Genomic DNA, 19,801 nt, shown 5'->3' with positions numbered 1-19,801 from the left:
AGATTTTTTGGATGCCTTTGCTCATAACTTGATGGCCAGTGTCATATTTGGTATACCATCTTTGTGAAATACAATTTTCATTCAGAATAGCCATTCTATACCTTTAACTCAATGTAAATACACTTGTCAATACATAATATTAACTACCAAGATAAAAGGAAAAAATATGAAATACATGTTATTATATGCACATAGTTATGAAGACATTACATATATCCTGTTATAAAAATAGGTTCCAGTGATTGACAGGACCAGGTTAGGACAGGCGCCTAAAAGTTGTCATCCTTCTAAAACTGTATAATGTGCTTACTTGGGACTTGTGTATAACCAAATTAACACCACTTAACCATTTAGAATGGTTTTTACAGGAAGGTTTAATTCAAGTTCATTTTAAGTCAAAATTCTAAAATTATATGTATCATATCACAATTCTGTTATACAGTTTCTAAACTAAAATAGCAAATCTAAATGTATTGCTATAGCTTTGATAATATTTTCAGTGGACAATGACAGTGTTAGATTTAGATAAGTATGTCAATTTAGTTTGGAGATTGTGTAGAACAGAATAATCCACATTATATTTATATTTATTTTTCATGTACCAAAATTGTAGTTACAAAGTTAAGATAAATTAAGCTATGTACATAGGAAATGCTTATCTCTAAACAGAGATTTCTTCCAGCTTCCCCGTGCAGGTTGTGAGTAAGGTGCATAAATACGTGGAATAGGTCCCATGGTACTAGATTTATAAAATGGTTAATACAAGTGCACAATACACAATAATATTTACACAAATATCTTCCAATAAATACCAAAATAAAATACTTACATACAATAATAATATACATAATACCACATTGTTGTGGTATCATACAAATGTTATTAACATATTTTGAAGATGGTAGAGTTGTGATATGAAAACTTTAATACATAGTAAGTTGTGTACGAAAACAATCTGTTGCAACCTACAGGAAGACCTATAGAATTAAGACATTTTCAATAGTAAATAACAGTAATCAATACTAGTGACACAAATAAAGTTTATAAGAGCTAAAGAGAATAGAAAATTGTAATTTCAGTAAACACCCCAGCATCTGTATCAGAACTATAAGACTGTATAGAAATAGTAATTTGTTAACATTGTGGCTATTCTATTAATATCCCATTCAGTTCAACATCAGTGGTGGGTACAACTAACCAATGTTTTTTACCTGGGTGGGGTACCATAAACATTTGAAGATACAGTACCCTGGGTTATAACAACGTAGTTTACTATTAACTTGCAAGCAGTGGTTACCAGTTAGTGGCAACTAGAAGTACCTACGCGTTACTACTAGAAGATATGAATCATTCAACATAAGTATAACTGTTTAAACCAACCCTAACTTTGGTTTGCTTTTCGTAAACAAAACCTATGGCAAACGATTTCTTACAAAGCATAAGCAAATATCAAACATAATTACCTTATCGCATAACGTTTTCACTTGGTTTTCTGTCAATTGCTTGCATTCATTTAGCTGTTCTATCCATTGATCCAGTTCCTTTAGTGACGCCTTGTCCTCCATACTTTGAGACTGTGAAATTAACGCCCTAGACGTTAACTTGCTTTTATGATATCTTTATCTATTTAACGTACACAAAACCATGCGAATTTTGTATTTTACACTTTGCCCAGAAATACTGATTATGGCAGAAACTTACAAAATGGCGTAGGTACCACTTGCGTGACGTCAATTTCGTTCAAAAGGGCGACCGGTAGCCCCCAAGCGGAATACAATGGCAACGTATGATGCCATTTATTGGTGCATTCATGATAATTGTAAAAAACTGGGCAATCAAAATATTTTAGTACTATTTTAAATAAATTATAGTTACTTTCTATTTCAATAATAATTCTAACCTTGATGCTTTGATCTTGAATTTTTTATTTGTGTATTAATGATTATTTTCAATATTTTATGGCAACCGTATGGCAACTTATACTTATTATTTAATATTTAGAGATGCCAAGCCAACTACCACCAATGCTCTTGAATTTAATTTTACATTCAAAATTAAATCTAATATAATTTGTTTACAGTGAAATGTGTTTTATTCTTAACAATACCTATCTCAGCGACAGGTTATTGCATGCATAATATCGTATTATGAAGAAAAATGGATCTTACTTTTGAGATAGCAGTAGAGAGGCTAGGGAGGATTTTTGTTTTTGCCATTGAAGTATCTACAACAAAATCCATTGAACAGATTTTTCGTATGAAGTTATTGTTATTATTACATTAAAATTCCTGTTGACTTTTAAATATTTCATGCAACTTTCAATTTCCATTTCGTTTCGTTGTTTAATACTGACCTTTATGTACCTACTTGACAGAAGTGCCAGACAATCTTTATTTTTTAACTCAATAAGTTTTTATATCTGTTAGAATGTATTAAGATCTATTAGGATTTAGGAAGTGTATAAGTTCATATCATAGAGATAGTTATAATACGTCCATGGTTCATATTACCTAGTTACTGTATAATTCGTCGCTACAACTTTTCAAGCTAAGAGGTTTTTAAATTAATTGAGTTTTAGTTCCTCTTCAATAAAATAGTTTCGGTAGAGTATTTGCTGTTTATCCATTTTTCAAATATTAAAATATTCCAAGAATTTGAGTTATACATATATTATAAGGTACCAATAGATGCAAGATGATAAATCCTAATTTCTGCAATACTTAATAGGTCAGCGTTGAGCGTAAGAACCAATGGTAAGAACCGAAGTGCTAGCGGACTTTGTTCTGGATAAGTTAACTCATGTTCTTAGTCTGTGGTATGTAAGTTTTTAATATTGGCAGCATTGAAAGCAAAGTTGTTCGTTCACATTTAATCTGTGTTGTCTATGGATTTGATAGTCTGTGCCACCATTCAATGTCACTCATTCAATGAGCAGGATGACCAGATTTAGCAGAATCCTGCGATTTTGGTAGGATACCCTCTCTAATTTAGGGTTTGTTGCAGTTTAGAAAAAAATCTGCTGCCACTTTCAATTTTTCCAATTGTTTTTATTAATATACAAGCTGCCAGCTCTTTAACGTTTTCGGGGAATTTCTCAAACATTGTGTATTCTTTCTCACTCCAGTTGTTGTATGCAGCTGTAGGTAAATCTTTGCAGTCGTTGGTGGGGTGATCAGTTAGTTTTTATCATGGATTTTGTTTTTCGTGCATTTAACTATTAATAAATAAAAACAATTATGCAGTAAAGAGGTTTTATTTATAATTCTGTATAAAATATGAGTTAATTTTTAAGCACAATCGTATAATTTTTTTCAAACGGTTTGGCAGGATTTAGCAGTTTTTACAACGGCCGGAGCAGTTAGTAGGATCTTCTATTTTAAACCTGGTCACCCTGTCAGTGAGTGAAATCGTCTTGCATTTTGTACCTTTTTATTGTTCTTTGGTCTTTCTTCTCCGGGGACAAGCTTGGTCAAGTGCTTTTGTTTCTGGTCGGTGGTCAAGTGGCGCAGGCCGCGGTGAATATTGAAAATGACTGAAACTTTAAAACCAAGGGGTATCCTTTGTGGACACAATGGTTGGGTTACGCAAATTGCAACCAACCCTAAATATCCGGACATGATTTTGTCATCCTCTCGAGGTAAGATAAGAATCCCAAGTTTCCATATCGTGCGTGCCTTGTGCGTGCATTATTTTTATATCTATGATAATCCTTGTATGTAGATCTTAATTTAGAAAAATAAAGATGCTCTATGCTAGTAAACATCTTTTTATACGTGGGATAACATATATTTCGAATTGATCTAAAATAAATAGAGTATGATGAACATATTTTTGCCACGCGATACCTGAGCGGCAAGCGGATATGGGGCTGATATATTTAGTGATTTCATAATGTATTTAACTAATTTTACCGTATAATCTGACACAAATTTACTATTTCAGACAAAACCTTGATCGTATGGAAGTTGATGAGGGACGAAACTAACTACGGAGTACCTCAGAAGCGTCTTTACGGACACTCCCACTTTATCTCGGACGTAGTTCTGTCCAGTGACGGAAACTACGCTCTTTCTGGTTCGTGGGACAAGACTCTCCGACTTTGGGATCTCCAAGCCGGAAAAACCACCAGGCGGTTCGAAGACCATACTAAGGTGTGATGAACATAATATAATTTGTTTGTGTTTAGAGCCGATGCGCGGCAGAAGATAATAGTTTTAAGCGCCTTTGCGAGGCAGAAGACATAGTTGTAAGCGCCTATGCGAGGCAGAAGATGTTCCTGCAGCATGGTGTTTAGAAAATGTGTGCAACTGCATGTGGCTTCTAAGGGGCTGAACTTCGGAAGACAATATGATGTCTTAACGATTTGAGTTCCTGTAAGTAGCCTAAAGTAATTGAATTAATTCAGTCTCTTAGATTTGTTACCAGGACCAAGATAAATATGAAATATAGATGATAAAGTGTTAATATTTTGAACAGCTGTTTTAATGAATTTAAGATTTTTTGAGTATATTCCAGATGTTTCCTATTGAGTAAATTGAATCAACTATGTCTAAAAATTTAATAACTACTGTGGTTTTACACTGTTCACAAATTCGTTACTTGTCTTAGACAATTCATATTAACCTTGACCTTTAAACAACATTTAATGCTAATTTTAAACAGTAAAGGATTACAGTAATTTGTAACCTTTACATATTTTACAAATTACTATAACATTGCTTATGTAATACAGGATGTACTATCAGTCGCCTTCTCAGTGGACAACCGTCAGATTGTATCTGGTTCTCGGGACAAGACAATCAAGTTGTGGAACACCCTTGCTGAGTGCAAGTACACCATTCAAGATGATGGCCACACTGACTGGGTGTCATGTGTCAGATTCTCACCTAACCATGCCAACCCCATCATTGTGTCTGCTGGATGGGACAGGACCGTCAAGGTTTGTACTCTAACCTTTTGCTAACAATTTGGAATCAATAGTTTTTATGTGTCCTACCTAACACACCCTAGCTCTGATCTGAAGTAATGTTCTTAGATATTAAGAAAACCTACATGCAATGCAGACTCGTCTAGTGGTTTGTCTATTGCTAACTACAATAAACAACTGTATGTTAAATACATTCTTTATCATTTTTATTGAATCATGATTTTAGATGATGCCCATAACTTTCAGCAGATTTTTAGGCTTTGAGGCTTACTTTGAAATTAAATTAGGAGTTTGCAATCATCAATTTAATTTGATTGTAAATAAATTCTGAATAAAATTGTCAAAACTAAAAATATCTTTTCCTGCATTACAAAGTGTGGCATTCGTCAGATTATGAATCGAAATCTATTGAAAGATTGATAGATTAGCTCTTAGCAGGAGTTTTTAGTTTTTATTAGGATATCTACTGGTTCTGAATGTAGATGTTTGTGTATCAACTGTATATTCTTTTCCTCAGGTTTGGCACTTGACCAACTGCAAGCTAAAGATCAACCATCTCGGTCATTCAGGCTACCTGAACACAGTGACGGTTTCTCCCGATGGTTCCCTCTGTGCGTCCGGAGGCAAGGACATGAAGGCCATGCTGTGGGACCTGAACGATGGCAAGCACCTCCACACCCTGGACCATAATGACATCATCACAGCACTCTGCTTCTCACCTAACAGATATTGGCTGTGTGCTGCATTCGGACCCTCTATCAAGATCTGGGTAAGTTTACCTCTTGGCATTTCTTCTAATTATTAATTTCAGGAAATCCTGCAGGCGGAAGATTTTCTGTTTTAGTCAATTTTTTTATAATCAAAATTGGCAAGATAGATGGAAGAACTGATTTACTAGTGGATCCAAGTCTTTAGTATTTCTGTAGTCTTAACTGATAATTTGATTACATTGTTAGGATTTTGAAGAAAATTAGTTTTTATGGTGTTGTATACCATCTCTTATTTTTCTTAACCATAAGAATTAAGTTTATATTTTATTCTTAAATGCTAATGATAACTTTCTTTGTTACCAGGATCTGGAAAGCAAGGAGATGGTTGAGGAGTTGAAATCTGAAGTCAGCAACCAGCAACAGACCACGAAGACAGACCCACCCCAGTGCCTCTCCCTTGCCTGGTCTACCGATGGACAAACCCTGTTTGCTGGCTACTCCGACAACATTATCAGAGTCTGGCAGGTTTCAGTCTCAGCGCGATAATTTTAAGGACAATAGATTTCATTTATTTTTGTCCTCAAAACAAGTATAAAAATAAATGGAATTGACTGATGATTTAGTGTTTTTATTATGATCTCCATGTATAGAATAATGATAAGGAAAAATATTTGAAATGCAGATGTATCTGCCATCTCTACTAGATATATTTTTTTTATTATGTAAATAAACTTTGTTGTAAGTATATTCTTTGAAGAAATCTTTATTTCTTATTCCCATGTAAATAGTTCAGAATAAGCCATACTAATATAAAATATGTGAAAGTAGCTCTTGTGTGTTTACCTCACATCTCTTTTTGTTTTAATTTTGATACTGAGCTACTTTTTATCCTGCAAAATCTAGATCACCAAATTTTTAAAAACCTTCGGTCTACACAAGTTCGCCGGCATCGTAAGATAAGAAGATGCCTGGTGCCCCATCTAGTACAATCTACTTTACGAATGGCATAGTCAAATGTAGCGAGAATAAATATAAATTAAGAAAATAAATTTCGATTTTTAGAATTTTTTTATTGATGACAAATATTTAGCTCTCAATGATCGAGGGTAGGTAAATTGAAATATGCTTCTCTAGTTGCTACTTATAGATACAGGTATAAAATCAAGTAGGTACTAAAGTAGAATTCACATTACGAATTTAGTGGCATGAAATTAGTTTCATGACATTAATTTCATACGCAATCCCACGTGTAAACGTCTTAATATCGTGCATATTGAAATTAGTTCCGTGGGTTCCGTGACATTAATCTCAACATGCATGAAAGAAATTTTATTATGTAAATTCCGCTTAATTGTATAAAAAGATCGACGAAGTGGAGATGTTTGCGCGTGGATATAATCCTACTCTATGATGGATATCTAGTCAACTGTATTTTCCAATAGCTCGAAAGCGAAAGGTTGATTGCGAACCTAAGGGCCGGCTCACATATGGCGGAGCGCAGCGCAGAGCATTTTTCAGTCAAAATATCGATATTGTCCTCATTGAAATAATATCTAAAATCAATTGTGCATCCGTGCGAATACGCGCGCAGTCCCGCGCGTGCTCGCACATTCTCTGGTACAAATTCGCATAATGTGTCACGCGATTAGAAAACTTCGCGGGCATGCTCTGCGCTGCGCTCCGCCATATGTGCGCCGGCCCTAATAGTGCGGTGGAGAAGACACCCGCATAGCACCTTACTTCATACCATGTAGGTACAGAGCCATATAAATCTATAATAATAAATCTATATAAAATCACCCATTAGGTTCAAGATCTAAGGCCTTTTCGTGACACCAATCAATACAGGTTGCTGGTATCTTGCTCAACATAGAACTAAAATTATAAATTAATAATACTATAATATTATCTAACAATAATGACAACAAAAATTATTGGAATAACTCATAAATATCTATTAACTATCTACCAACTCAATCCACAACCGCTTTGCATTACATAAAATATGACTATATAGGTATATTATATACATCCTACTCTTTGAGTCTATCTACCCATGTACCAAGAAAACCGGCCAAGTGCGAGTCGGACTCGCGCACTGAGGGTTCCGTATTCGGATATTTTTTTCTACATTTTGGACGATAAATCAAAAACTATTATGCATAAAAATAAATAAAAATCTGTTTTAGAATGTACAGGTAAAGCCCTTTCATATGATACCCCACTGTGTAAAGTTATCTTACTTTGAAAATTTAAAAACATTTTTTTTAATGATGTAAAATTAATTCTTTTTTCTTTCTTCGGACACGTCTCCCGGCGTGAGAGTAACTCCATAGAGCGTCTTGTCGTGCAGGGCAAGGTGGAGGGCACCAGAGGGCGAGGAAGGTCACCCATGCGATGGACCGACCAAATTAAATCTGCTGTGGGCGGTCCCTTGCAAGAGTGTACCAGGCTGTCAGCCAGCAGGGAGAAGTGGCGAATGCTCGTGAGGCGTGTAACATCTGCCCTCAAAGACGTCGCTTCATGATGACCACGACCGCTCTGTCAAGAGTGACACGACAAAGAAGAAGGAAGAAAATTAATTCACGGTTTTCAGATTTATTCCTTTACTTGTGCTATAAGACCTACCTAACTGCCAAATTTCATGATTCTAGGTCAATGGTAAGAAACCTGTAGGTTTTTTTGACAGACACGACGGACGGACGGACGGACAGACAGACAGACAGACGACAAAGTGATCCTAAAAGGGTTCCGTTTTTCCTTTTGAGGTATGGAACCCTAAAAAACATGACATTATCTTAAAAATCTTAAACAACATTCTTGGATTTATCCTGAGGTTAGAAATGTCATCGACATAATAATATATTCATAACTGATTTGCTTGTGGTAGATCAGAGAAGAGGCTTTGTGCAGACAGATTTAGGATTTTAAAAATATCCATCTCCCACTTTCTTAAACCTAAATCTGTGTAGAGTGTGGACAAAGCTGCAGGCAAGTTCTAAGAATTAAAACTAGGTAGGTAAACCAAGTTAATAGCACTCGAAAGATTGGGACAAATCATTCAGTATTGAATCATCAAAATCCGTCACATGTTTAGTCTCTAGAGCACCATAAAGGAATGAACACTATAGATGTCTATAGAGTATATACTAATGAACACAACATTCCTCCCAATCCAGTCATATTATTCTGAATAAATTCTTTCCGGGATGAGTCATGTTGCCATTGCTTACAGATTTTTTTAAACAGATTGTAAAAACTTAAAGCTGTAAAATAAATTGCATACAAAAGTATGTTACTTAAGAAAACAATTACTTAATACTTAATTTTGGGACTTAATTTTAAGTCTTATTTATAAAATTATGTTTTTCTAAATCTTATCTTATTTTAACTTATTAATTTAATCCTGATTAATCTAATGGGAGCCCATTAATATCTAAGAGATGACTTCCATCTGTGATTTCCTGAGGCTCATCACCAACTTTAGTGTAAATTAAGTACTTAAGCAAATCCTTCTCCAAAGGTTGAATTGGAAATTGATTCAAGAAATCTGTATCCTGAGTCTCTGGAGCCTTAAGACCTTTGACAAACTCTTGTTTAGAGGAAGGAAATACATGATTAACTAGAGAAATGACATCTGGGACATCTTTTTCAAGTAAATACAGGCAGGCATTTGGTCCTGCATCGAATGTGTATGCCACTTTCAACTCTCCACAAATCTCGTTATATTTATGTATTACTTCAACAATTTTATGAGAGATATCTCTCATGTATACACACGGTGGGTATGTATCCAAGCAGACTGCATGGAACTGATTGCTATCTTTCATTGTTATCTCTGCAAATGTTGCAAAGTTTTTATCCTTTATAGCTTTGCAGATATCATCGACTCTTTTAGGCACTGAGTGTTGGACTCTATATTTAAGAAGCTCAGATGTGGCTACAGAATTCTGCATTCCTTTAGAAGAACTAGTGTGCTTCTTACTATCTGCAACAACTAGTACTAGGACTCTCATTTCCGGCCAATGTGCAGAGTCTACTATTTGGGTTGCTATTGAATCGCTCCCGTCAGGTCTCACACCTGCATGCCATCTCACGAAACCACCATATACACTTCTGCAAGCGCTACCTGATCCTAATCGAGCTAAAGCGCTTATATCTGTCTTGACTTTATACAATTTAGCCAAAGCTGTTACCAAACAGGCGTATCCCGCAGCTGAAGATGCCAAACCTGCCGCCGTTGGAAAGTTATTCTCTGAATAAATACGTACGTTCCACGTCAGAAAATCGTCGTCAACACTTTTTTGTGCTCTCGCTATATTTTTGATTTCTTTCAAGCAATTCTGCAGCCGTTTATTATTAAAAGATTCCTTAACTTTATTCAACCATATTTCATTTTCACGAATATCTGGCCGTGCGCATACAGAAGTTTTAGCACACATAACTTTCGTATCCAAAGTAGCGCTAACGGAATCATTTAACGGTAAAATTAGTTCCTCGTCACGTTTGCCCCAATATTTTATCACTGCTATGTTCACTGGAGCTGTTATTGTAATTACTTGACTCATTTTGCTTTATTTTATATTTATTTAATTTTAAGTTTTTCAAATTTTTACGCAATTACCGCGCTCTCCTTATCACGACTTGCGTCTCACACTCACAGACGAATGACAGATTGTAAAATTAAACTTGCAATCCATAGATAAAGAGAAAGAAAAGAATAGGTATGTGAAGTCTACATACTCGCAGTGGCACAGCGATGAGCGAACCACGCGAACATCGAACATGAAGAGCTTGCCCTTAAAAACGAAAGAAAAAACTATTTAAACTCTATGACTTATGAAAAAGATAGCAATATATGTGTTGTCACTTTCTAACAGACATTTTTAATTTTTCAGTATAAAACATCAACGCCAGTGATGCCAACTTAGCAACTTTATAGCTAGATCTAGCTATTATTTGGTGACAGACAGCCACAATTTAATGAAACTTGTAGCTAAACTTTTTAGCTACTTTTTCTAGCAACTTCCACTGCCTCATTCAATTCAAATGCAGAGGTAGAGAGGTTATTCTCTCAAATGAATTTAGTGAAAAATAAGCAAAGAAACCGAATAAGTTTGTTAACTCTGAACTCATTCCTCCGCAGTAGAGACTTCCTCAGGAAAAGTGGTAAATGTTGCTATAACTGTGTTTTGCCTAAAGATGTTCTGCATAAAATGGGTACTCGGAAAAATATTCAAAACAAGCGAAAGACCCGGAACCCCAGCCATCGAAATCTTCCTATTTAATTAATTAGTTTTTAAATTATTTTTATCTTTTATTTTATTAATTTCTTATTATAAATTCTTTTGAGAATAAATTCTTTAACCACATTTTTTTTATTCAATGACGTACACCGATACTTTAGACATTTTTAACTTTTACAATGTTAGAATTAAGGAAAATAAAAATGATTGTTAGAAATTGTCATTTTATTGTCACTTACCATAATAGTTACCTACCAAGTTCGTTAACGTAGTGTTTAAATACTCTTTGCCTAAGTTTTAACATTTAGCACTATCTAGCAACTTTTTGGGGTAAAAAAAACTGGCAATCTAGCAACATTTTGAAAAATGTCTAGCAACTGGGAAAGCTAGCAGTTGGCAACAGTGATCAACGCTGCCATTTTCGTTTTGTGGCACGGTTATAGCGGCAGTTAAAGTGAAATATTGCTAAAATATCTACAATTTATTTATTTTACAGTATAGTGCACGAAAAATTATTAAGTGATCGTTTGTTGGTGCAAATAAAACGTATCATCTTGAAGTGTGTTCTATCCGATCAAGTAATTGTTGACTTCCTTGGGTGGAACTGGTGAGTTCATCTTGCATCAATATTTCGCTTATTTTCTGATTACATACTCAATTTTGTGCAGTTTTGGGTATACCCAATTGTTGAGATTGACTGACTTGTGCTTTTCGTACTTCTAAAATTAAATAAACAGTACACTGATACCAGTCTGTGGGCCCTAAGAAATGGGCGTTGCGATTTAAGACTTCACAACATCGTCATGCACCTCACACGGAGGCTAATGATCACATTTCACAATCTCAATCAACTTTTATGTGATAATCACATCATATGATACATGAAAAATAAATAGTTTGGGGTAATTGAGTCCCATTATCAAAAATCGGTATTTGTATAAATATTTAGTATTTATTTTGGTTATTCACCTTTTACTATCAGTGCAAAACTGTTGAAATCATGCAAAAAATATCAGCATATTATTTCATACAAAACTTCCAATTTGAATATTGTTTTAAGGGTTATGTCAGATTACCCTTAGGTATCCCATTCACTAGCAGTTCAAGTCCAAGACCATTGGATGTAAGCTAATTCAATTGGCCAAGTCCATGATAGAATGAATAGTTGATAGAAGTTCTATGATAGGATCTGGTCTATGATATAGGTATTTTATTATATAAATAATAATAGGTTTTTGTCTGATTGTAATGATCTAGTCTTGGACCTGGACTACTAGTGGGGTGAGATCCCTTACTCTGAAATCTATAAAGTGTCTTTGATTTTGCTAAGACTTAAAGCAGAATCAAATTGAGACAGATTTATCCTTTTCTTAAAATTCAGATACAAGATAGCCTTTGAGTGCAATCTCACCTGGTGGTAAGTGATGATGCAGTCTAAGATGGAAGCAACTAACTTGGCTACACAGCATCATACTGGAATGCTAACTCAGTTGACGGCACAGCTTTGTCAGTAAGGTGGTAACTAGCCACAGTCCAAGCCTCCCACCAGATGAGACCAGAAATTTAAAAATTACGTCAGAACTTCTTTCCATTGTAACTCTAAAGTTAAGTGTGAGTACTGCAGATTACTCGGAGACAAAGTCAAAGTCAAAGTCAAAATCATTTATTCAAAGTACGTACAATTGTACTCCTTTTGATGGTCGAAATTGTTAAACTTGTACAATATAGTGGTGATAATTAATTACGTTACTTAAAACTAAAGCTACGAGGGTTCCAAACGCGCCCAAGTCTTAGACATAGAACGATAATAGCCTAATGGTTAAGACATCTGACTTCTATTAGGGAGGTTGGGGGTTCGATAACTTTTCAGAGTTATGTGTGTTTTAAGCAATTAAAATCACTTTGCTTTAACAGTGACGGAAAACATTGTGAGGAAATCTGCATACCTGAGAGTTCTCCATAATGTTTTCAAAGATGTGTGAATCATTTGTCTAGAGTGGTAGACTATGGCCTAAACACTTGAGGAAGTAGAGATGATGACTTGACTTACTTATTGGTTTGAGGTATACTACGTATTTTCACTACATATTTGTGTTAAAATTAATATTATTAATTTTATCTGTGCATTACCTTTTTATGCAATGTTTAACATAAATCAATAAGATAGTTTATGTTCTAGAGATGGATATAAGCTGCTTTTAAATGAATAAATAGATAACTTTGTTTCAAGCAACGAAAGGTCCAATTGATTCATAACAGCAGTCAAGCTTGCTTGCAATGATGGTCAGGACTCTATCTGAGCTGGCATGAATCTTTTGTGTGTGATTACAAAGAAGCAATCTACTCTGGCGTCAGCAACCTCTCTGATTCAGTTTCAATGGGACAGCCCTATCAAAGCCTTAAGAAAATTATTTATTTATATTAGAAAATTGAAATCAATAAACACTAAGTTTACTAGTTCTAGTATTTCCTTAAAGAAACTCCTGATGTATGCTAAAGTTTAGTGAATGATACCAAACAGTTGAATGTAAATGATTTATGAGTCACTCCTCCTTCTGTAGGGTAGGGTAGATTTTCATTTAATATAGTGATCTCATGGGTGTGTTAAAGTAAGGTTCAGAGCTGTAGGAAGAATTATTAGAAACAAATTTTGAAAAAAAATATCAGGGCCAAATTTACCAAAAAAAGAAAATTGAAGCAGGTGCAAGCTATAGTGGAAAATAATTGAGCTATTTGCCCCATAAAAGTAAAATATTGTTATGACGTCCGAAGCGGGACTGACTACGGTGCGTGCGAGAGAAAACACGTCGTCCTATTAAATTAGTTTGCCAATTAAGCAATACAAAGACATGGCTATTGTAGTGCTATTTTAAAGTTGCGTGTCGTGTCGTATGTGTTGTAAGGCCGGCCGCATATTATAAGAATTTGTCTATCAGAAAAAAATCTGACGCACGCCGGAAATTTGCTTTGCTTATACTTGTTATGCTGTCAATGTATCAGTGAAGGCACTAGCTCCTATAGCACGGTTTTCACTTTTTTGGGAGCTAGAGATTAAATTTACTAAATAAGCAATTAAGTAAATAAAGATATTATTTTGTAAATACTTTCAATAATCAAACTTTGCTTCAGTATTGGCTGACGATCAGCTAATACTGAGCTCAGATAAGCTCGCTGGAGCAGAGTTTTTGTTATAAAGCGAGCGAAACAAGTAGTCCAATTTGAAGTTGCAGCATGGTTATTTGCGCGGACCATAGTCTAAGGATTAATCCGTAGGCCCTAATAGCAAAATACGCAAGCATCGCCAAGATCTGTTTTGTCATACGACTCCTGTAAGTTTAGATTGGACTACTTGTTTTGCGCGTACTTACTGTCCGGAAGGTCGCTCAGCGTTCATCAGAAAATTTTCTGACACAAATTCTTATATTATGGGGCCAGCTTAAATAAAACAAAGACATGGCTATTGTGAGTGTCCATTTTAAAATTGATTAAACGTATGACTGTTAGTGAATTAAAACTATTCATGTTATTAGTCATAAACTCGAGGAGGCCAAAACAAGACCACTGGCTTATATAAGACTTCGTGCGCGTGGATTTAGGTTTTTTAAGAATCCCGTTGGAACTCTTTGATTTTCCGGGATAAAAAGTAACAAAAGTAAGCTAACTCTTTGCCAAATTTCGTTAAAATCGGTTAAACTGTTGGGCCGTGAAAAGCTAGCAGACAGACAGACACACTTTCGCATTTATAATATTAGTATGGATTAACTGATGCTCGCGAATTCGTTAACATGGATTTAGTTTTTGAAAAATCCCGATTCCCGTGGTAACTCTTTGATTTTCTGGGCAATGAAGTAGCTTATGTCACTGTACTGCCCGGCTAGCATGGGCAGTAGATAAAAATTATATCCCCCGATTATATCCACTGATGTCATAGAAATCAGTGGATAGAATCGGGGATATAATTTTTATCTACTGCCCATGCTAGCCGGGCTGTACTGTTTATAATAGCTTCGACTTAAGTGTGTTTTTACACACTGATAAAAAAGCTAATTGTGTCTGAAGAACATATTATTAAATCTAGAGACGCGGTTACATGATCGATCGAATGCTATGAAAGTTGCAATCACGTTTTCAATGGTCACTCTAGATGGTGTAGAAAAAGATACCGCGAACGCCGCGCCGGTATAGAAAATGACCCAGTTTGATTCCACAAGTCCACAATCCACATTGCGGTATAGGCCTCAGGCCTTGTCTTTTTTAACTAGAAAAACTAGAAACTAGAGTTAGGGCTGCTCTGCACTAGTCTGTTCTGAATCCGAAAAAAAGATAATTCGCTAATTCGAGAAAATTCGAAATTTTCTTTGTGGTTAGAATAGATTTTCTCTATTACGTAGATCTACGTTATAGAATCCTAAAAACCTACATGTATGCAAAACTTCAAGTTTTTTATGTTAATATTGAGTCAGTTTTTCCTTTTACAAATCGCGGGCTTCCAAACTATATATTATAGGGGTGTAATAAACAAAGATGCTTTTCGATTCCAATATCAGCGAGAGACAGTATTGAGGCTATCTCTCGCTATATAATCATAAAGTTAGGCTGTTTTTAACAATGTTAGTAAGTTTTAAACAAGTCAGTAGCTTACGTAATTAATTGGCATACAATATACTAAGGTTAATGACACTTATAACAGTGCTTACATTAGTAAAGTCGTGAGTTAATCATGTAAGCTTAGTCAGTAAAACTTACAGGTGTAATGGCAGCCTTAGGTAAATATATGTTAGGTAATAATTCAGTTATGTTAATACAAAAATTTTTGAGAAAATAATGAAATACTGTTTGATGTATGATTGTTACAACGACGTATTTAGCAGTTTGTATCTCCTGAAAAGTAAGAGCCATAATGCGGATATGTTACCCTATGGTTTGGACCTCCTCGAAACTATGACCCCACGTTACGGTTCCACCACCAAACTATCGACAATTACTGTTGAAATGTTAAATTATGTTGATATGACACGATATTTCGTTCGAACATTGGACGAATGCGTTAACACACCGGACGTGTCAAATTTATTCCACCCACACGTATTATACATATATATCAGCATGAGCATTGCCACTGCTAAGTGCAAGTATTACTCGTGGTTAGCGATATTAATGTGTAAATACCTCTTTACTAATTAGGCTTTGTCACAGAATTCTGAGTAAGTTAATAGAAATGGTATGTTGTCTTCAATCCCAGGACAGCACGGTGTCGCCAATTTTTAACAGCTCCACGACTTCGATGTAATAAGTACAACTCATTAGACTTGTTGTTAGGAGCAACAATTTTTGCGGGCTGCAACTGTTTTGCCTTGCAACTTGCTGTCCAGTATCATAATAATTTTGACGGATTCATAGAGCACCATATTTATTTGAAATAGCCGTTCCATACATTTAATTTAGTGGCTTGCTCACACAAAAATGATTGCTATTATTTTATCCATTGAATTAGTAGTAGTAAAAATAATTCGTAACTATCTCTTCCATCCAAAGCAACACAAATTAATCTGTAACGCTATGCAAATTGCAAATATACGTATGTTTTTACAACGACTGATGTGTCACTAAACATCTCACTCTCCTGTCTTTCTATAAGCATTCTGAATTTTGTGGACTTTCTTATCTTCGGCCTCTTTGGTAACTAAACGATATTTGAATTTTAATTATTGTAACATGTGATAAATACAGCAAACAGCGCGAAAGTTGTGTAGGTTCCTTATCTTTTTTAACCCCCGACCCAAAAAGAGGGGTGTTAAAAGTTTGACGTGTGTATCTGTGTATCTGTCTGTGGCATCGTAGCTCCTAAACTAATGAACCGATTTTAATTTAGTTTTTTTTTTGTTTGAAAGGTGACCTGATCGAAAGTGTTCTTAGCTATAATCCAAGAAAATCGGTTCAGCCGTTTGAAAGTTATCAGCTCTTTTCTAGTTACTGTCACTTGTCGGGTAACCTTCACTTGTCGGGGGTGTTATAAATTTTTAATTTACACTTGTTCAAAAATTTGATATACAATTTGAGCCTGTGTAACTTTAAAACTGAACATTTTTACAGAAATCTGGAAAACCAAGACACCAATAAGACACAGATATTTATTTCTAGAGTGTGTCTACAAAGCATTGAGTTTGATTGGTTTATATTCAAACTAGCTATGTTCGCGACTTCGTCCGCGTGGATTACATAAACAAACCCCTATTTACTTATTTAGGGGTTGCAGCGGAGACCAATCCTTGATCTATGGGTCTATGGGATCTAAAAATTTCAATTAATCATGAATTAGTTTAAAGTAGAGATGACTCACGTCTTTTGTTTACGGAGGCTGCGATCTAAAATTTTTACTATCCACACTAATATTATAAATGCTATAGTGTGTCTGTCCGTATGTTTGATACTTTTATCCCAGAAAATCAAGAAGTTCCAATGGGATCTTCAAATAAAATACCTAATCCACACAAATTCGCGGTCATCAGCTAGTAGTATAATAGGTATGCGTATAATGTGTGTTTAGCAAAGATTATGTCATCGTGTACTAAGTCGTAATAATCTTGGCTACACAATATTATGAGGTCAACATTCAACATACATCACTAAGATTAAGAGGGATTCACACTTTTGTCAGGCAAAAAACGTAGTATTTTCGAACTTCACATAAAGCCGGTTATAAGCGTCATCGTTACCAAAAATAAAGTTTTTAATCATATTAACGCGCACTTAAAAAATTCAACCTACCTTTGGAAAAATCTGAAAAACCATGTTTTACCCAATTTCAAAAATACTGGTGATTTACCTGAACAATTTGATAACCCCGACGTAATAAATGACCATTTTCTGAACATACCTGGCAATGATGCAATTGACGAGTCTTGTCTGGCACGCTTTGGATCACAGAAATTTCTAAATAATAGTAGTTTTCAAATCGAACCTGTACATGAAAATGTAGTTGCAAAAATCATACTGGCGATTAAATCGAATGCGCAAGGAATAGACAAGATTAACATGGATATGATTGTTCTTACTTTACCTACGACTCTTTCTGTGATTACAGCTATAGTTAACAAGTCAATACTATCCTCGAAATTTCCTTCACTCTGGAAAACAGCTTTAGTTCTGCCTTTGCCAAAAATTAATGATCCTGTAGGGGTCAAAGATTTACGACCAATAAGTATTCTTCCTTATATTTCTAAGATTCTGGAGAAAATAATCTACAACCAAGTCATTAAGTACTGCGAGACCTATAATATTTTACCATATTTTCAATCGGGATTTAGGAAACATCGTAGCACATCTTCTGCTCTGTCTGACGTAATTGACAATATACTTACCTCTCAGGATTCTGGTAAGGGTAGTATTCTTGCGTTGCTTGACTTTTCCCGGGCGTTTGACTCAATTAATATAAAACTAATGCTTGCTAAACTTTCATTCTATGGTTTTTCTTCAACTACAGTGCAATGGTTCTCTAGCTACCTACATGACAGGATGCAACAAGTGGTTATTCGAAAAAGTGATGGAAAAGATCTGTTATCTTCACTAAAACCGGTTAACAGGGGTGTCCCTCAGGGCTCCATTCTAGGACCTCTCTTATTTATATTGTATTCGGCTGATATTATTAACTGTATTGAAAATTGTCAATATCATCTATACGCTGATGACCTTCAAATATATATTCCTGTCAACCATCAAGATATTAGTAATGCAGTTAATCAGATGAACAAAGTCCTAAACAACATTTCACAATGGTGCCAGCAAAATTCTCTTATTCTAAACCCCCTGAAGTCCAAATTTATGGTTTTAGGTACAAAGAGGCAAGTAAGCAATGTTCTTGCCCACCAGCCAAAACTATTGATTGACGGTGTCGAAATAGAACACGTCTGTGAAACTCGAAATCTTGGCTTGCGCATGGATGAAAACCTTCGCTTCGAAAACCACGTAGCTGATCTTGCTCGGAACTGTTTCTATAGACTAAAAGTGTTGTACAAGATTCGGCCTTACATTAATATTAACCTTAGAATTAAGCTTTGTGACACACTAATATTGTCAAAATTAAATTACTGCCTAACAGTTTACGGTCCTTGCCTATTTGGTAAAACGTGGCGTTTACTTGAACGAATACAAAACGCATGCGCTCGTTTTTGTTTTCCCATTCCACCAAGATCTCACGTCACTCCATTTTTAAATGAAAACAATCTACTAAAAATGAAGAACAGATATTATCTACTTTTAGGTACTTTATTATTTGGGGTTATCAAAACTAAACAACCTGAGTATCTGTACAAAAAATTGGTATGGCGAGAGCCAAGATTTGGACAGCTCAGGGCAACAGTGCCTCCATTATCGATGCCACGACACAGGTCTGCAGCGTTTCGTGGCAGTTTTAAATATCTTGCCACGAAATGCTGGAACGACATCCCCCCACCCTGTCGTAACGTTGGCTCCAAATTTACTTTCAAAAAATTATATCGTGCCCATTTACTAAAAATTCAAAAGTCAGTCAGCTAGTTTGTGGCAGTCTGAACAATATAAGTACACCTGAAAGACATTTATTCGCATAGAACTTTTAGATAATAATATTACGTTAGAGAAATTATTATTTTTAATTATAAGTAATTTTTTATTTTTAATCATGTTTTATTTTAGTTCTATTTTAAATTAACACTTTACAGAATTACAAGAACTTCCAGAACTTCCCTCGTTTGGGCTCGAACAGAATACCAGCGTTGTGGGTACATTGTGTATCCACAACATTAAGCTGAGTTCGGGCCTTTTCGTTGGCACAACATATATCAGGTACTCAACACCATGTTTAAGTTAAGTTAGTTTTTAAGTTTTATATTTTATATTTTAAGTTTTATTTATTTTTTAAGTTTTATATTTTAAGTGTG

The 19,801-nt window shown here is 35.1% G+C and overlaps 4 protein-coding genes across 5 annotated transcripts in view; 2 read left to right on the top strand and 2 right to left on the bottom strand.

Annotated features, from left to right (window-relative positions):
- Positions 1–2,358, bottom strand: part of LOC123873526 (serine/threonine-protein phosphatase 2A catalytic subunit beta isoform) — a 39,058-nt gene extending 36,700 nt beyond the window's left edge. The window contains exons 1-2 of one of the 2 annotated variants that reach the window (XM_045918385.1): positions 2,169–2,358; positions 1,464–1,574 (exon numbers count right to left, since the gene is read on the bottom strand). In XM_045918385.1, the coding sequence (XP_045774341.1) occupies positions 1,464–1,574; positions 2,169–2,240 (183 nt within the window). In that variant the 5' untranslated portion in view covers positions 2,241–2,358. Of the gene's footprint in view, positions 1–1,463; positions 1,575–1,701; positions 1,808–2,168 lie in introns of those variants that run through there. The other variant, XM_045918386.1, reaches the window with a different exon arrangement.
- A 1,137-nt stretch (positions 2,359–3,495) lies between these two features.
- Positions 3,496–6,255, top strand: LOC123873527 (guanine nucleotide-binding protein subunit beta-like protein). The gene is made up of 5 exons (XM_045918387.1): positions 3,496–3,637; positions 3,943–4,151; positions 4,733–4,939; positions 5,445–5,696; positions 6,001–6,255. Exons 1-5 carry the CDS (start codon positions 3,529–3,531, stop codon positions 6,181–6,183), a joined length of 960 nt encoding a protein of 319 aa, XP_045774343.1. The 5' UTR covers positions 3,496–3,528; the 3' UTR covers positions 6,184–6,255.
- Positions 6,256–8,988: 2,733 nt separating this feature from the next.
- Positions 8,989–10,299, bottom strand: LOC123873524 (diphosphomevalonate decarboxylase). Its single transcript, XM_045918382.1, has one exon. It carries the CDS (start codon positions 10,203–10,205, stop codon positions 9,048–9,050), a length of 1,158 nt encoding a protein of 385 aa, XP_045774338.1. The 5' UTR covers positions 10,206–10,299; the 3' UTR covers positions 8,989–9,047.
- A 995-nt stretch (positions 10,300–11,294) lies between these two features.
- The window catches only part of LOC123873533 (serine/arginine repetitive matrix protein 1), a 31,544-nt gene continuing 23,037 nt past the window's right edge, over positions 11,295–19,801 (top strand). The window contains exon 1 of the mRNA XM_045918396.1: positions 11,295–11,490. The gene's annotated coding sequence lies outside the window, so the exon portion shown is untranslated. The remainder of the gene's footprint in view (positions 11,491–19,801) is intronic.

The sequence above is a fragment of the Maniola jurtina genome, chromosome 17, assembly GCF_905333055.1.
Source record: "Maniola jurtina chromosome 17, ilManJurt1.1, whole genome shotgun sequence".
NCBI classification, from domain to species: Eukaryota; Metazoa; Arthropoda; class Insecta; order Lepidoptera; family Nymphalidae; genus Maniola; species Maniola jurtina.
Note: the sequence above shows the minus strand (reverse complement) of the source record. Positions and strands in the feature narration are given on the sequence as shown.